Consider the following 15,347-nt stretch of genomic DNA (forward strand, 5'->3'; position numbering starts at 1 on the left):
GGAGAACATTGAGGCAGAAAAGGCTTCTCATCTGGGCTCAAGTCCCTCCTTTGTGTCCTAAATGCCCACATTTTTCTACGCGAGGACTACAACTCCCATGAAGCTTTGCCGCTCCCCAGCGGAGGGCGGCCATTTCGCGGCTGTCAACCCTCCTCCCAGAATGCACCGCGGCGCTCCTCCTTTTTCTTCTTAGTTGTTTGGCGTCGCCCCTGGCGCGTTGCATTGTGGGAGAAGGGAACAGGTGAGGCCATGGAGGGCGGCCAGGAGGCGCCAGGTGAGTCTCCCCCAACCCTCGCCCTCCAGGGGAGCCTCCCTCGGTTTCCCCACCCTCCAGGGAAGCCATTCTCCTCCCACTTCCAGACCTGGGCACCAAAAGCTCTCTAAGGATGCATCCACACTGGAGAAATAACCCGCTTTAAGTGCCCTGGCTCAAGGCTATGGAATTCTGGGAGTTGGAGTTTGTTGTGGGCCCAGAACCAATTCCAGCTCCCAGAATTCCATAGCCTTGGGCCAGGGCTCTTACAGCAAACTCCAACTCCCAGAATTCCATAGCCTTGAGCCAGGGCACTTACAGCCTAAGAATGCATCCCCATTGCAGATATAACCCGGTTTCACACCGCTTTTAACTGCCCTGGCTCAGTGCTGTGGGATTCTGGGAAGTGTAGTTTTTGTTGTGGCACCAGAGCTCTCTGATAAGGCTCTCAGTGGTCCAGTGCGCACTGCGGACATAGTCCAATTTGAGACCGCTTTAAAACACCCTGGTTCAGTGCTAGGGAATCCTGGGAACTGTAGTTTCGTGAGAGTTTATCCTCCTCCCTCAGAGAGCTCTGGTGCCACAATAAACTACAATTCCCAATAATAATAATAATAATTATTATTTATAACCCGCCTCTCCAAGCAGATCGAAGCGGCTAACAAGAATAAAAACGACCGTTAAAATACAGTGAAACGTCACAAGACAAGGTCTTCTGGGTAACCACCACCAGCCTAGTTTTTTTTGTCTGTCGTTAGTGTTTCCCAGAGGACCTCAGTCTGTGGGGCGGATTGTATGGGAGAAGGTGATCCCATAAGTAAACCATGGAGGGCTTTAAAGTTCATATCCAACACCCGGAAGCTAATTGGCAGCCAGTGTAGAGTTTTTAATATAGGTCTTCTATGGTTACTTCTAATCTCCCAGTGACCAGTCCGGCTGCCATAGAATCATAGAGTTGGAAGAGACCCCAAGGGCCCTGATCCAGTCCAACCCTCTGCCATGCAGGAAATCCAAATCAAAGCATCTCAAATACAGTTTTAATTTAGGTTTCTGGACTAGATGCAAGGACAGCCCTATGTACAGCGCATTGCGGGGGCCGAGTCGTGAGGTTACCATCGCATACACCACAGTTTTTAGGTCCTCAAGTTCCAGGAAGGGGCACAGTTGATGTATCAACCGAAGCTGATAACAGGCACTCCCGACTATTGCATCTGTCTGAGATGACATCCGGAGCAACGGATCCAGGCACACCCCCAAGCTGCGAACACAGTCCTTTAGGGGAAGTGTGACCCCGTCCAGGACCAGTTGACAAACCTCCATATCCGGGTTAGGGCCTCTAACAGCGAGCGCCTCCGTCTTACCTGGATTCAGTTTCACTCTGTTTTCCAAGATTTAACACTGAACCTGGGCAGTTAAAGTGTTCTCAAACTGGAGAAGTAATCCAGTTTGACATTGCTTTAACAGCCATGGGATTCTGGGAACAGTAGTTTGCTGTGGCACCAGAGCTCTCTGACAGAGAAAGCTAAATGTCTCACAGAACTACAGTTCCAAGAATTCCATAGCATTTCTCCAGGGCAGTTTAAAAAATGGTGCCAAACCAGATTATTTCTGCAGTGCGGTTGCAGCCCTAATGAAGGGAAAACATATCCAGGGATAGGTAGCCCTTTTGGCCATGTAGCAAAGTACAATAGCATCCAAAATCCACAACGGGCCAAATCCACACTGCAGAAATAATGCACTTTGACTCCACTTTAACTGCCTAAGGCTACAGTTTGTTTTGTGCGTGCAGAACATACTTTTATTCTGCTGTTTGGATGGGAATGATTTAGGCGCTTCTTTTCCTTTATGGGCTTGAACCATAGAGTTGGAAGATATGTAATTCAACCCCATGCCATTCAGGAATCCACAACTAAAGCACTCTTGAAATATATCATCCTAGCTTTGTTTTAAAACCTCCAAAGATGGAGTATCCACCACCTTTTTAGGATGTTCATATTCCACTCGGAGACAGCTTTTAGGATAAAGAAGGTCTTCCTAATGTTTAGGTGGAATCTCTTGTCATTTGAACTCATTTGTTCTACTCTCTGGAGTAGCAGGCGACAAGCTGGCTCCATCTTCTACATGGCACCCCTTTAGATATTTAAAGATGGCATTATATTACCTTCAACCTACTCTTCTCCAAGCTAAACAGACCCAGCTCCCCCAGTTGTACAGTGAACAAAAATTAGCTGTCGATCTCTTTTTGGTTTTTGCTAGTTCTTCCTCTTGATCCTCCATGGAGCATCCATGTTTATGTACCTCTCCTTCTCTCTCTGGACCAGGAAAAAGTAACTGGTGGTTTGGAGTCACCATGCCCAAGTCTATGAAGACCAAGACCAGCGTGAACATCCTCCACCAGGAGAAGCTCATTGCCCAAAAGAAGCGGGAGATCGAGGCCAAGCTGGAGCAACAGGCAAAACAGACCCATTTGACCAGTCAGCAGTCCTCCCAGGCTAGCGAGTGCGTAATGTCAGGAAATGAATCTTTATTTGTTAGATTTATTCCTTGCTTTGCCTCCAGTGACTTCCAGACATAGAAGTGTCTCCTAAAGCAGTGCTTCCCAAACTTTGCTCCTCCAGATCGTTTGGACTTCAAGAAGCCCCAGGCGGCTTGGTTGAGAGGAATTCTGGGAGCTGAAGTTCAAAAGATCTGGAGGACTAAAGTTTGGGAAGCGCTGGCAGGGAAAGGCTGACTTGAGTGGAGTTCTGTGCCTCCATTGCGACTGTTAATGTCCTCCTTCTTTTGCCTTCCAGTGATGAGAGCAGCGATGGCAAAGGGTCCATTTCGAACAAGTTTGCCAACGATGGGAGTTTCCTCCAGCAGTTTCTCAAACTGCAGAAAGAGAAATCAGGAAGTGGTAAGTGTCCTGCTTTGCTCTTCTCTTCTCACTCTTTATTGTTGTTTTCCCTCCTTTTCATACTTGGAAGGGAACCCAGGGGTCATCTGGCTCAACCCCCCGCCAGTGGAAGATGTCATAGTTAAAGTGTTCCTGACAACTGTCAGTTTAGCCTTTTTGACTGACAGGATAGTCTGTTCCACTGCCAGAAAGCTCTTGCCACCAGGAGCTTCTTATGATATTTGAGTCTCTTATCAGAAATACTTGGGACCAGAAGTGTTTTGGATTTGGGATTTATTTATTATGTTGGAATATTAGCATATACAGTCTGCCCTCCACAGATTCAAGTATCCACAGCTTGAAAATATTTTTTAAAAAGTATAAATTCCAAATAGCAAACCTTGATTTTCCATTTTATATTAGAGACACCATTTTCCTTTTCCATTATATTTAATGGGACTTGAGCGTCCACAGATTTTGTTATCCATGGGGAGTCCTGGAACCAAACCCCAGTGGATAACAAGGGCCCACTGTATGTAATGAGATGTCTTGGAGAAAGCACCCAAATTTAAACATGAAATTCATTTATGTTTTGTCAGAAAATTTTTGTACATGATACTTTTAATAATGTTGTGGTGCTAAGCAAAGTTTGCATACACTGATCCATCAGGAAGCAAAGGTGTCATTATCTCAGCCACCCCTGTGGACCATTTCAGATTTGGGAATTCTGGATAAGGGAGAATCAACCTGAATGTGGTCAGAATCCCATTTCTTGTGTTACGCCAGATTCAGAAACCAGTTTCCCTTGCCTTCTCCTATGCTGTATAGGCCCTTCCTGCAGTTCTGCTGAAGCCTCGGGAACACATACCCCACCTGCAAAGAAGCCCCCTTTAACAGGGAAGCGACCCAGCCTCAATGTCAGCAGCATGCTGAGCCAAGTCAAAACCTACACTCATTCCAAACAGACGCCTGTGACCAACCGGCTCAGTGTTTTCCAGTCGCCGGACGAGGATGAAGAAGATGACTACGAACAGTGGCTGGAGATTAAAAGTAAGTTCCCTGACGGTGTGCCACCCTTTTTCTTTAGTGCCATCCGTCTGCACTGTTCTCTTTAAAACACGTGAGGCCAGTAACCAGAGTGCCGAGAGCTTCTTACCTTTTGGAGATCATTTAGTGAACAGGAGTTTGGGGTGGGGAAACATTTTCCCCTTGCTGGACCTTTTGTACCATGAAGCAGGAAAATGTAACCCATCCCCTTCCTCCTAAGGCTCCCCAATTTTTTCTCCCCATTACACTGGGGGTTTATGAGAGGCAATTTCATCATTGGGCCCAGGAGAGAGAAACCTTTCTTTGAACAGGAATTGGAATTCCCAAGTGTCCCATTTTTGTAAGGAATATCTCCTATGCAGGCTTCTAAAGTCCAGTCCCATGTTGGCATGATAAAGAACACCCCAAGGAAATGAACTGAAGATTTGCTTTACTTACAAGGAAAGCAATGAAACTATCCCCAACAGCACCACAGAGCCCAGTACCCCACAGAGCCCTGTGTGGTTTCTCTCAAAATGGCAACTAAAAGTGACATGACTGCTTCCTGTGGTCATTTTGATAGGGTTTACAGGCAGAAAACAGTTATCCAGGCATGGTAAGGGGTGAGGGCAGCTTTCAGGTGGGTTGACGGAAGTTCCAAACACTAGGCCTCTTTGAAGTTGACTACCCTGGATTAAGTGGTATAGATAGCTTGTGTGTCTGTGGTCTTCCCTACCACCAATGCTCAACCCCAATTTTGAACCCATAAAGCTTGTGTTGCTCTCCGTCGTGGCTCCATCGTTTCACCCTCTTTCTCCTCATCCCCCCCCTTCAACCCCCCCCCCTGCTTTTCCCCCACCCACTTGTGTCTACTGCTGTGGTTCTTAGAGGTAATGTGCCTGTTGGGGGTGTGAGTAGAGAACCCCAGTACTGACAGCCTGCTTAAAGTTTGTCCCCCAGAGGACATCAGGACCCGCCGGATCGTGGAGAAGCTGGCCAGGGCAGTGGCTGAAGGGGGGCCGGAGCTGGAGAAGGTGGCACTGGATGACTGCAAGGATAACCCAACCTTTTCGTACGTTCTTAGTCGTTTTTGTCTCTTAAGTTTGTTTATTTAATTTATATCCCATCACAAACATTTACTTTTGGGGCCATGAAAATGGTCCTAGGGCCACATGCGGCCATTACCTGCTTTGCCCATCCCTGCTTCTTATTTTCTTCCTTTCTCTCTCTCACTTTTCCTTAGGTTCCTGCATGATAAGAACAGTCCAGAATTTCTGTACTACAGAAAGAAACTGGCAGAGATATGGAAAAAGAGCCAAGTGCCCGAAGAGCCCTGTTCTTCCCCGAAAGGTAAGGCAAGGATGAGTGCTGTGAGGTTGCTTTATCCCTGTTGTCTGGATCCAGATACAGACATGTCTCATTTGTGAAGTTGCAACTTTCTAAGCAATACATCAGATTTGTCTATTAAAAGTATAGTAATTCATCAAAGAGATGCTCCTAATAAATCAGACAACTGATTTTAAAAAATTAATTTAACAAGTATCTAATTGAAAAAAACATGAACCATCAGTAACACAGCAGGCCAAGTATACACATAAACAGTAATCTGGATTATCGTTTGTTTGGTTCCAGCTCATTACATCCAAATTTTCACAAACCAACAATCATTTGTTAGTCGTCTCCCAAACCAGAACTAGAAACCATAGATTGCCACCACTGACTTGTTGGAACCATGGCTTGTTGTACCATCAGAGCCCATAATCATGATTGGTTTCCCACCTTTCTACCCTGTAAGAGATGCTGACAAAAAAAAAAGCAGAAGGGAGCCATACTAATGGAAAACCTCTGTCTCAAGCAACAAACCGTGGTTAACATCCACCACGTCTTAGTGCGACATATACACATGCCCAATGTAATGCTTGGGTCAGGAACGTATTTAAAATATGTCTAATGCACTTGTCATATGCCTTGAAAAAAGCAAGTAATGCTTTGGAAACAGTACCTCTAGGCAACTCTAATGAGGACTACAAGAGACAGTGTCTTCTTGGTGGTTACTCCCAGGTTAAGGATTTCTCTCCCATGAGAGGCCTGCTTAGATCCCTGTTTCCTCTCCTACCGGCCAGCAAAGATTCTTATTTGGGCAGGCCTTTTGATTTCTAATTTATGTGGCAGGAAGAGATTATAATAGATTTTAAGTCCCAAAATCAGTTCCACCCGCCCAAGCAAGCACCCCTGCCCTCTGGTTTCTTTGCCAGTGGCGTGACTTTGTGACTTTTTCTTCTATTTTATAATTTGTGAACAAAGTAAGGGAAAATTGTGTTTAAACCCTCCTCTTCCCACTTATATTCCATCCCCCCTGGGGTCCTTAAAGCCAGATTAAGCTTGTGGCTGTTGGGTGTGTGAGTTGGGAACACCGTACTGACAGCCTGCTTAAAGTTTCACCCCCAGACGACAAAGAGACCAAGGACTGTGCTGAGAAGCTGGCCAGGTTTGTGGCGGACGGGGGCCCTGTGGTGGAAATGGTCGCCCTGAAGAACAACCGCGAGAACCAGTCATTCAGGTGAAGAGGACAAGGGGTGGGATTTAGTTTCAGGAGAATGGGAGACAGGAGGTATTGTTTGTGTCTGTGCCTTCGAGTCCCCTGCCGACTTATGGAGACCCTATATACTGTATTTCAGAGGGTTTTCTTAGGCAAGGAAGATTCAGGGGTGGTTTTGTCAGTTCCTTCCTCTGACATAGCGCCTGGGATTTATGGGGTCCCAGATCTCAGCGTCTGGCCTGAAATCACAGGAATTGGCCCTTCCCTGGTCCCTCAAAGCGAGGGAATTTCAAATTAAATGTGCTATGAAATACTTCACTCCCAAGAATACCCAGAAGGCTGCACAGTTCCTACCCTGTTTTAAAAGCCTAATATGATCAGTTTGTTTTGCAGGTGGATATTAAATTCCTCTTTCTTTGCTCTCTTTCTTTGCATGCCTCTGTGGACAAAGGTTTTTGTATGAGCCTGACAGCTCTGGCTACAAGTATTACCAGCAGAAGCTGGAGGAGTTCCGGAAAGCTAAGGGGGCACCGCCTGTCCCTAAAACTAACCCTAAACGCAAAGCCACCCCTGAGGAGGCACCCTCTTCGTCCACTTCAGCCCCAGTCGCAGCTCCAGCCCCAGCCCCAGCCCCAGATTTGTTTCCAGAGCCAGCAACATCACCGCCACCAGTGAAGCAAGTGGCTGCACCAGCTGCCAAGAAAAAACGAAAAAGCCGGTGGGGTCCAGAGGAGGAGAAGATGGACCTGCCTCCCCCAGAACTGGCTCAGCAGACAGAGGAACCCTCCCCTACGCCACTCTCTGGTTAGTGCTTGGCTGTGTTTTGGGGAGCAGTATTTCATTGATTTAATGAATATGTTTACAGTAAATTTGGTGTACAGCAGCCTTGCTACCTCCAGAATTCCCAGCCAGAAAATTGACAGTGGCTTCTCTCTTGAGCGTGTGGTAGCCATATCCTTTATCCTGTAAAATCAATCAGACAGAAGGGAGTGAATTTTGGGACACGTTCAAAGGCCACCTGCTGTTCTCTGCAGGTCTGTCTTAGAGCTGTGAAGGGCATAAGGAGGATTTTAATTTTAAGGGAGGCTTAATTTTAAGGGAGCACATGAGGACAGTGGATAAAATTATAAAGGCAAGGCTAGCCTTTTTGCTCTTTGATTTGTTTTCAGTCCAGGACCTTAAAGGACTCGGCTACGAGAAGGGGAAGCCATTTGGGCTGGTGGGAGTGACAGAGCTGTCGGACGCCCAGCGGAAGCAACTGAAGGAGCAGCAAGAGGTAAACCGGGGTGGGTTCAGTCCAGCAGTGTACCACATTTTTGAAGTGGGCCGCTTCAGAGCATCTGGGGACAGGTGGGACAGTTTGTCAGCCCCAATCTCATTCTCTTGCCAAAACTGAAAGTGGATTTCCATTCACTTTCACCCTGATGTTTAACTGGCTGTTGTCCACACTTGCGCAGATGCAACAAATGTATGACCTAATCATGAAGCATAAGCAGGCCATGCAGGAAATGCAGATCATGTGGGAGAGGACAGTCAAAGACCACAAGTCTGGCTATGACAGTGATGAGGAGGTCGACAACGAGCTGGGAACATGGGAGCATCAGCTTCGGCGCATGGAAATGGACAAAACGCGAGGTGGGTTTTCAGCTGTGAGACAACAGCATTGCAGTGTGAGATGTGTGTGTGTGCCTTCAAGTCACCTGTCGATTTACGGCAACCCCATGAATCCTCAAGAAATTGTCAAAGGTGGTTTTGTCAGACCTTTCCTCTGAAATAGAGCCTACAACACCTGGCATTCCTTGGTGGTTCCCCCATCCAAGTCCTAATCAAGCCTGACCCTGCTTAACTTCTAAGATCAGATGGGATCATGTGGTATTGTACTGCCAGGGGAAAAGAATAGCAGCCCAAATGGGTTTAGAAGGAGATGAGAGAAGAGGTGGGGGAAATGTTGCCCATGGACTGCATGTGGCCCCCATGGCTTTCCTTCATTTTCCCCCCAGATCTCATTTTACCTAGAAATAGCCCTCAAACTATGCCACACCACCACCCCATGCAGCAGTTTTATTTCCTTCAATCTTCTTGACCTTCCAAAATTGCTCAAAGTAGGCCCAAGCCAAAACAGGGCATGATATAATCTAGTTCCAGAGAAGTGACCCCCTCACATGCACATTGGGTGTGCAGGAAAAAAACTGGCCCTCTCCAGAACAAGGGTTGGTAAGATTGGCCCCTTGGTGTTGGCAACTTCATCTCTTGGCAGTCTTGGCAGTTGGCGTCTCCATTTCACATCTCTTTGCCCCATCTTGTTTATCTTATTTAGAGTGGGCAGAGCAGCTAACTCAGATGGGCCGGGGGAAACATTTCATTGGAGACTTTCTCCCGCCTGACGAACTAGACAAGTTCATGGAGACTTTCAAAGCGCTGAAGGTAAGGCGACCAACAAACACTCTGTTCTGTGTGTAGAAACAAATTAAGTTTAGGGTGGGGAGAAGGAGCTTTTAAGCATAGCCTCCTCTTCCTCCCCAAACGTGGTTTCATACCTATGTCTAGAACAATGCATTAAAACCAGCCTGCTGTCTTCCCTGCAGCTACGCCAGAATAATAGGCTTCTCTGTTTTTCCCCGTCCATGTAGGAAGGCCGTGAGCCTGATTACTCAGAGTACAAGGAATTCAAGTTGACAGTGGAAAACATCGGTTACCAGATGCTGATGAAGATGGGCTGGAAGGAAGGGGATGGCCTCGGGAGCGACGGTCAGGGCATTAAAGCCCCGGTGAACAAGTATGTATTGGTCAAATTGGCAGAGATCCATCTCCATTCAGGCTAGGCACCCTCTTCCATGGCCAGTTAATAGCCCTGGGAGGAAGGCACAGCCAGGCACCGGCTGTGTTTCTTCAGCTGGCTACAAGAAGGTGACATCCTCCTCCTGGACCTCCAGAAGATCTCTGTTCCTTTCTGCTGCTGGCTGGCTGCCCTCCAGCCTTTCCTTGTCACTAAACTGGCTGTGACACAACACCCAGCCTGAAGGCAGGCAGAGGGCACAGCGAAGGGGGTCATTGCAGATGGAGTTCCTGAGCATCTACCACAACCACAGAAATACACAAGCATACTCCTGAATCTGGCACAAGCAAAATTTCAACCTGCCTCTTATTCGTTATATATTAGATTAGAAAGTCTTGGTGTTTTGGACTGGAATCACAAGAAACCTTCACATGAGCTAAAAGGACGATATTGTGGATATCTCTCTCTCTCTCTCTCTCTCTCTCTCTCTGTCTGTCTCTGTCTATATATATATATATATATACACACACACACACACACACACACACACACACCGACCGTGTGTGTGTGTGTATTTACTCTCCAGGTATCGTGGACATAGATGCTGGAGGTTGTAGCCCCAATACTTAATGCTGCCCTGGGTTGAAACAATGGAGAATTCTGCCCGTCAAAAGATTGTATTGACATCGGTTGCATCTGCACTGCAGAATTAATGCAGTTTGACATCCCTTTAACTGCCATGGCTCAGTGCTATGGAATTCTGAGATTTGTAGTCTTGTCCTCTTGTCAGAGAGCTCTGGTGTCACAACAAACTATAAACCCCAGGATTCCATACACTAGAGCCATGACTAGTGGTGTCAGATTACATTAATTCTGCAGTGTGGCAGCAGTCATTGTTAAGGATAAATAGTCCAAGTTGACCCAAGAGAACTCCTGGTGTCTTCTGTTAAGTGTTTGATAATGAAGCTACCCTTTTCTTAAACAGGGGAGTGAGAGCCATCAATGGTGCTGGATTTGGAATTGACCGTCCAGCCGACCTGACCAAGGAGGATGATGAATACGAGGCTTTCCGCAAGAGGATGATGTTGGCCTACAGATTTCGACCCAACCCGCTGGTGAGGGAGTCTGGCAAAACTGCCTCTCAGTATTCCATTCCTAAGAAAACGCTGTGAAATTCCTGGGGTCACCATAAATTGGGTGACTTGGGGCTCTCTGGATGAGTTGACTGACAGTTCCCATCATCCCAAGCCTTTGCCATGGTTGAGAGAAACGTTGGCATAGGAAGACTCTGGGCCAAACACCGATTTTCCTGGGCAAGGAGGCCAGTTTAAGTTCAGGGTGTCCTGGGATTCTCTCGGCACGTTGCTTTTCAGATAGATCAAGTTTCTAATCTTTCCACTGGAGATGCTTATCAGCCTGGCATTGAGAACTGCCCACTCCATTTGGTCCAGTAAACCAGTCTTCTGTATTCCAGTAGCAAAACATTATTTCAGTAACCCAGAAAAATTAACAGTATGATTTCTGTAGGCAGAACTAATACCATCTCCAAAAGTAAGCATAGACTAACCAGTGCCCCTCCCTGTAAATTCATGGGCTTTACCTTGATTTTGTCCATAAGCCAAAACACAGTTGCATCCCTTCTTGTTTACCTGCCCCTCTCATACACTTTCACTTTAGGCCTTTTCAGAGACTGAAATTGATGGAATTGTGTACCAGTAGCCTCCCACGCACATCTGTGCATTCTCTAACCAGGCATTATTTTCCCCCAAAGCAAACACTATAATTCCCATCCTCTAAACTATGAGGCCTCTATCATATGTTATATCCCATTTATAGTGTTGCTGTTTGTTGTTGTGTGCCTTCAAGTAATTTCTGACTTATGACGACCCTAAGGCGAAACTATCACAGAGTTTTCTTGGCAAGCTTTTTCAGAGGAGGTTTGCCATTGTTGTCCTCTGAGGCCGAGAGACTGTGACTTGACCAGAGTCACACCCGGTGGGTTTACATGTATAAGTTGTGATTCAAACCCTAGTTGCCAGAGGCGTAGTCCAAACCAGTACACCATGCTGCTGTGTTTAAATCTAGCACTCATAAAATATATGCATTGCCAATATCAAAGGAAAACGAAAATCAGTAACCAAAACAACAGACCACTTTCTATGGCATGATCTGCCAGAACAATGACACCTGGGCAGGCAGCATTATCTGAAATTTCAACCCGAGAGAGTGTTTTCTTTAGGAAGTGAGTGGGTTGCTTTTGCCCCTGACACATTAGGGCAGCCATAATCATTTTTGTCTGCATCTCTCCCTTCGGCAAGCAAGGGAAAGATGACTTGTCCTCAAGGTAGCCTGCATACCCATAAAGGGAACCATCTCACAGGGCAAACTTCCAAGGAGAGCATGTTCCTACTTCAGGCTCTGAAACCTGGCTATCCCTGGCCTCCGCAGTGACAAGCTGTGTTCTTATTACGTGCTTTCCAGTTTTCAACTCCTGGTCACCTAAGGTTTTCTTGGCAGGATGGATTCGGAGGTCTGCCATTGCCTGCCTTTGAGGTTGAGAGAGAGTAACTTACCTAAGGTCCCTGGCTGATCCGGGATTCGAACACTGATCTCCCAAAGTCCTTGTCCAACACTTGAACCAGAGTGTTATGCTGCCTCTCCTTGGGTTTTCCTGGCCAGGTTTCTTCAGAGGTTTGCCATGACCAAGAGAGTATGTCTAGCCCATGGTCACCCAATGGGTTTTCATGGCTGAGCGGGGATTCATGTCCTGGTCCTCTAGAATCCTAGTCCAATACACAAACCACTACACCACAACAGCTCCGTTATTAAGTCAGTTAGAGTTATGGGGACCCACTCCTAGAGTTTTCTTGCTAAGATTCATTCCAAGGAAGTTTGCCATTGACTTCCTCTGGGGTCAAAGGCATGTGATGTGCTCAAGATCGCCCAGAAGATTTCCATGTCGGCTTTTAGTTATCATAAAACATGAGCATCCTTTTTAGGGCTGGGAGTCCTTTCTAGGTGAAGATAACACTGAAATCCAACATTGTGTCACGACATCATTGATCTTTGTGCACTATTGTGGAGATGGGGAAGAAGTTAATCCATCTGGTTCCTTTTGCATTGATATCTGAGCAAGTGCAGGCTTGTGTAGATTCCTCTGTTGCTCTAATCCAACATCCAGCTGATTTATGTACCCTTTTTCTCCTTTTCTCACAGAACAATCCCCGGCGTCCGTACTACTGACTCGGCAGTGTGCTCTTTCTCCCTCCACAAAGCTGTGGTTTGTTTGTTAACTGTGATACGTTTATAAACTCGACATCTCAACCTTCTCCCACCCTTCGGTTTTACTTTCTTCCCTTTGGAATCACTCTGTTTTAAAAACAAGTTCTGGACCCAACCTTTCACCCAAGACTGTAGGATCTGTTCCAGCGTCATCACTTAAGTTTCTCTGTTGCACTTGTTTTGAAAATGTGGCCTCACCAGAGGTAGAAGGGAATGTTAGACCCCAAACTTGGATTTGGAGAGACTGTCGGAGAGAAAAAGAAGAACCCAAGATGGTAACCCAAGTTGCTCCTTGTCGATTGAGTGTGTGTGAATGGCACTAAAAAGTTGACATGTTCCTCTGCTTGGGTTCTCTACAAAGTCATCTTTCTGGGTGTGTATTCCTGATTTGTTTTGCCAGGGGTACAAACAGCAGGACAAATGCCGCTGCTGCTGTGTGTATTGTGCCACTGTAAAATGAGACACAGAAGTTGAATCTTGTTGATCTAGAGGAAGAAAGCAGGGAGGTAAATGAGGAGATCCCAAACAAGGAGCAGGTAGTAGTCCACCCCTTGTAGTCTCCCACCTTGAGTCTGAAAATCCAGGTTTGCATTTTTAACAATTTGGAAGCGGGGAGTCGCTTGCAAGGCCGGGGACACAACTTTTTCACCCAGTCCTGGAGAAAGGCACCAAACAAATCTTGCACCAAGCACCTGGAAGCGCACAGACATTTGACCATCTTCCATTTTGGAGGACCATCCCAATTCCTTTTCTGGACTCCTCAATTCAAGAGAGGTGGAAAGCCAATATTTTGCTATGCAACGATTTAAGAAACGTTTCTCCTAGATTACCTGAAAAGGGTTCATATTTGCCTGGAAGAGGATCAGATGAAAAGTAGAGCTGAGGACTCAGATTTAAAATGATGCCTGGTAAAACCACAAATATCTCCATTCTGGCTCAAAAATGGTCCACAATTGCCCCACAACTCTTCTAGTTTCTATCAGTGGGAAGCGTCTGATGTTTCCCATGTCAGTGGGGCAGGTAATCCACCCCAAGTTGAACCTTATCTCTCAAAAACCTGGAGTGGATTCACTGCCCCATTGGCTTGGAAATCAGCCACCACTCTTGGTTTCAATCCTCTTGTCCCACCGCCAAACCAAATTGTACCACTTTGGGGGTTTTCCCATATATTTTGGAGGGTGGGTGGCATGCGTTTGCTTGCTTGTTTGAGGGTTTTTTTTTTTGTTTCTCTTTAATGACAAATGGTAGAGTTGATGCTTTTTGGCTTTTGAGGAACCAGTTAATAAAGCTATAGAAACAAATCAGCTTGGGGTGTTCTTTTCAGAAGTCACAAAGATCGGCTTGGGGTTTTCAGAATTGCACAGCATGGTTGGGGCACAAAACCCATCGATACGAAGAGCACCTCTCAATATTGGTGAAAACCAAACTCGGTTGAAACAATGAATAAGCCAAAAGAAAAATTACCTACTAAACAACCCAGATCTGGCTATGGCAACGCATGCTGTGATGGCATCCTGCAACGTTGAGGTTGTCGACCTTTGGTCCTCCAGATGTTTTGGACTTCATCTCCTGAAAGTCCCAACTAGTATGACCAGTGCTCAGGGATTCTGGGAGATGCAGTCCCAGATATTTGGAGGACCAAAGGTTGAGAACCATTGCTCTGACGTACTCCAGGTGGAAACCGTTTGGAAATTGCAAAATGGCTGCAGCCATAGTGTTGATGGGCTGGTTACAGGGATCACCCAGGTCCCCTTTTGCAACAATAATAATAGTAATAATAATTTTATTTCTTGCCTGCCTCTCTTCACGGCAATAACTTCACCGCCTATTGATCTGTCTGTTGGTACCATTCAAAGTGCTGGTAGTGGCCTTTGAAGCAATGGCTTAGCTCCAGACTATTTGGAAGACTGTATATCCTTCGGCTGAGAAATAGTGACTGTGACCTACAAGGCTCTTGACTTTCCCTTACTCTGACACTGTAACCACTACACAACATTTCCTCCAGGATTAGGGCTGTAACTCTTCACTCATTCCTGAAGGACAGAAGGAATAATACAGTGTTCTTCCTGGTACAAAAACAGTTTCATAAACAGTACTGTTTCCCAAGAGTATTCGCAGTCTGGGACTTAATCTGTACAAAATTCGCACGTGGGTTTTGTGTGTGTGTGTGTAGAAAAACAATTTTCAGCATAGGAAACAGCATTGTCAACTCAGATCTTGCAAAGCCAGGGCTTCCCTGATGGCGTCTTTCCAACATGGTTGTCTTCTTTTTCCTAACGCATTATTGACTTCCTTCTTGCAATGTGGCCAGACTACGGCAGCCTTGCTTTAGCCATCATGGCTTGTAGGCAAAAGTTCTGGCTTGATTCGCTCTGGGACCCATTTATTTGAGCGGAAATGGTTCGAGGTACAACTAGATGACCCTTAGGGGTGCCTTTCCAGCTTTGGGACTCTGTGATTCTAACTGGTCTTGGCACGAATTAGTTTGGAAAAGTCATTTTGTCCTTGCCTGTCCTTTCCCCTAACGCAAGCTTGTTATATTTTTACAAAATTCAGTGTATTGCTTTCTCTTGCAGGTTTGCAAGGCAGCTGACTC

At 46.2% G+C, this 15,347-nt stretch overlaps 1 protein-coding gene across 1 annotated transcript; it reads left to right on the forward strand.

Annotated features, from left to right (window-relative positions):
• Nucleotides 1–146: 146 nt before the first annotated feature.
• On the forward strand, nucleotides 147–14,052 carry SUGP1 (SURP and G-patch domain containing 1). The gene is made up of 14 exons (XM_042477899.1): nucleotides 147–274; nucleotides 2,575–2,752; nucleotides 3,046–3,149; nucleotides 3,957–4,178; nucleotides 5,103–5,226; nucleotides 5,398–5,504; nucleotides 6,591–6,714; nucleotides 7,145–7,497; nucleotides 7,863–7,969; nucleotides 8,151–8,328; nucleotides 9,011–9,117; nucleotides 9,324–9,469; nucleotides 10,455–10,584; nucleotides 12,686–14,052. The coding sequence occupies exons 1-14, from the start codon at nucleotides 250–252 to the stop codon at nucleotides 12,710–12,712; spliced, it is 1,932 nt and encodes a 643-aa protein (XP_042333833.1). The 5' UTR covers nucleotides 147–249; the 3' UTR covers nucleotides 12,713–14,052.
• The last annotated feature ends 1,295 nt before the right edge of the window (nucleotides 14,053–15,347 follow it).

Source organism: Sceloporus undulatus, chromosome 7 (assembly GCF_019175285.1).
Source record: "Sceloporus undulatus isolate JIND9_A2432 ecotype Alabama chromosome 7, SceUnd_v1.1, whole genome shotgun sequence".
Classification (NCBI taxonomy): domain Eukaryota; kingdom Metazoa; phylum Chordata; class Lepidosauria; order Squamata; family Phrynosomatidae; genus Sceloporus; species Sceloporus undulatus.

Bases quoted from the DNA above. Each gene is read 5' to 3' on its own strand.
- SUGP1 (XM_042477899.1), top strand. From the start codon at position 250: ATGGAGGGCGGCCAGGAGGCGCCAG. The intron at 2,753-3,045 runs GTGCGTAATGTC...TTTGCCTTCCAG, and splicing joins CAGTCCTCCCAGGCTAGCGA to TGATGAGAGCAGCGATGGCA. The intron at 5,227-5,397 runs GTACGTTCTTAG...ACTTTTCCTTAG, and splicing joins AAGGATAACCCAACCTTTTC to GTTCCTGCATGATAAGAACA.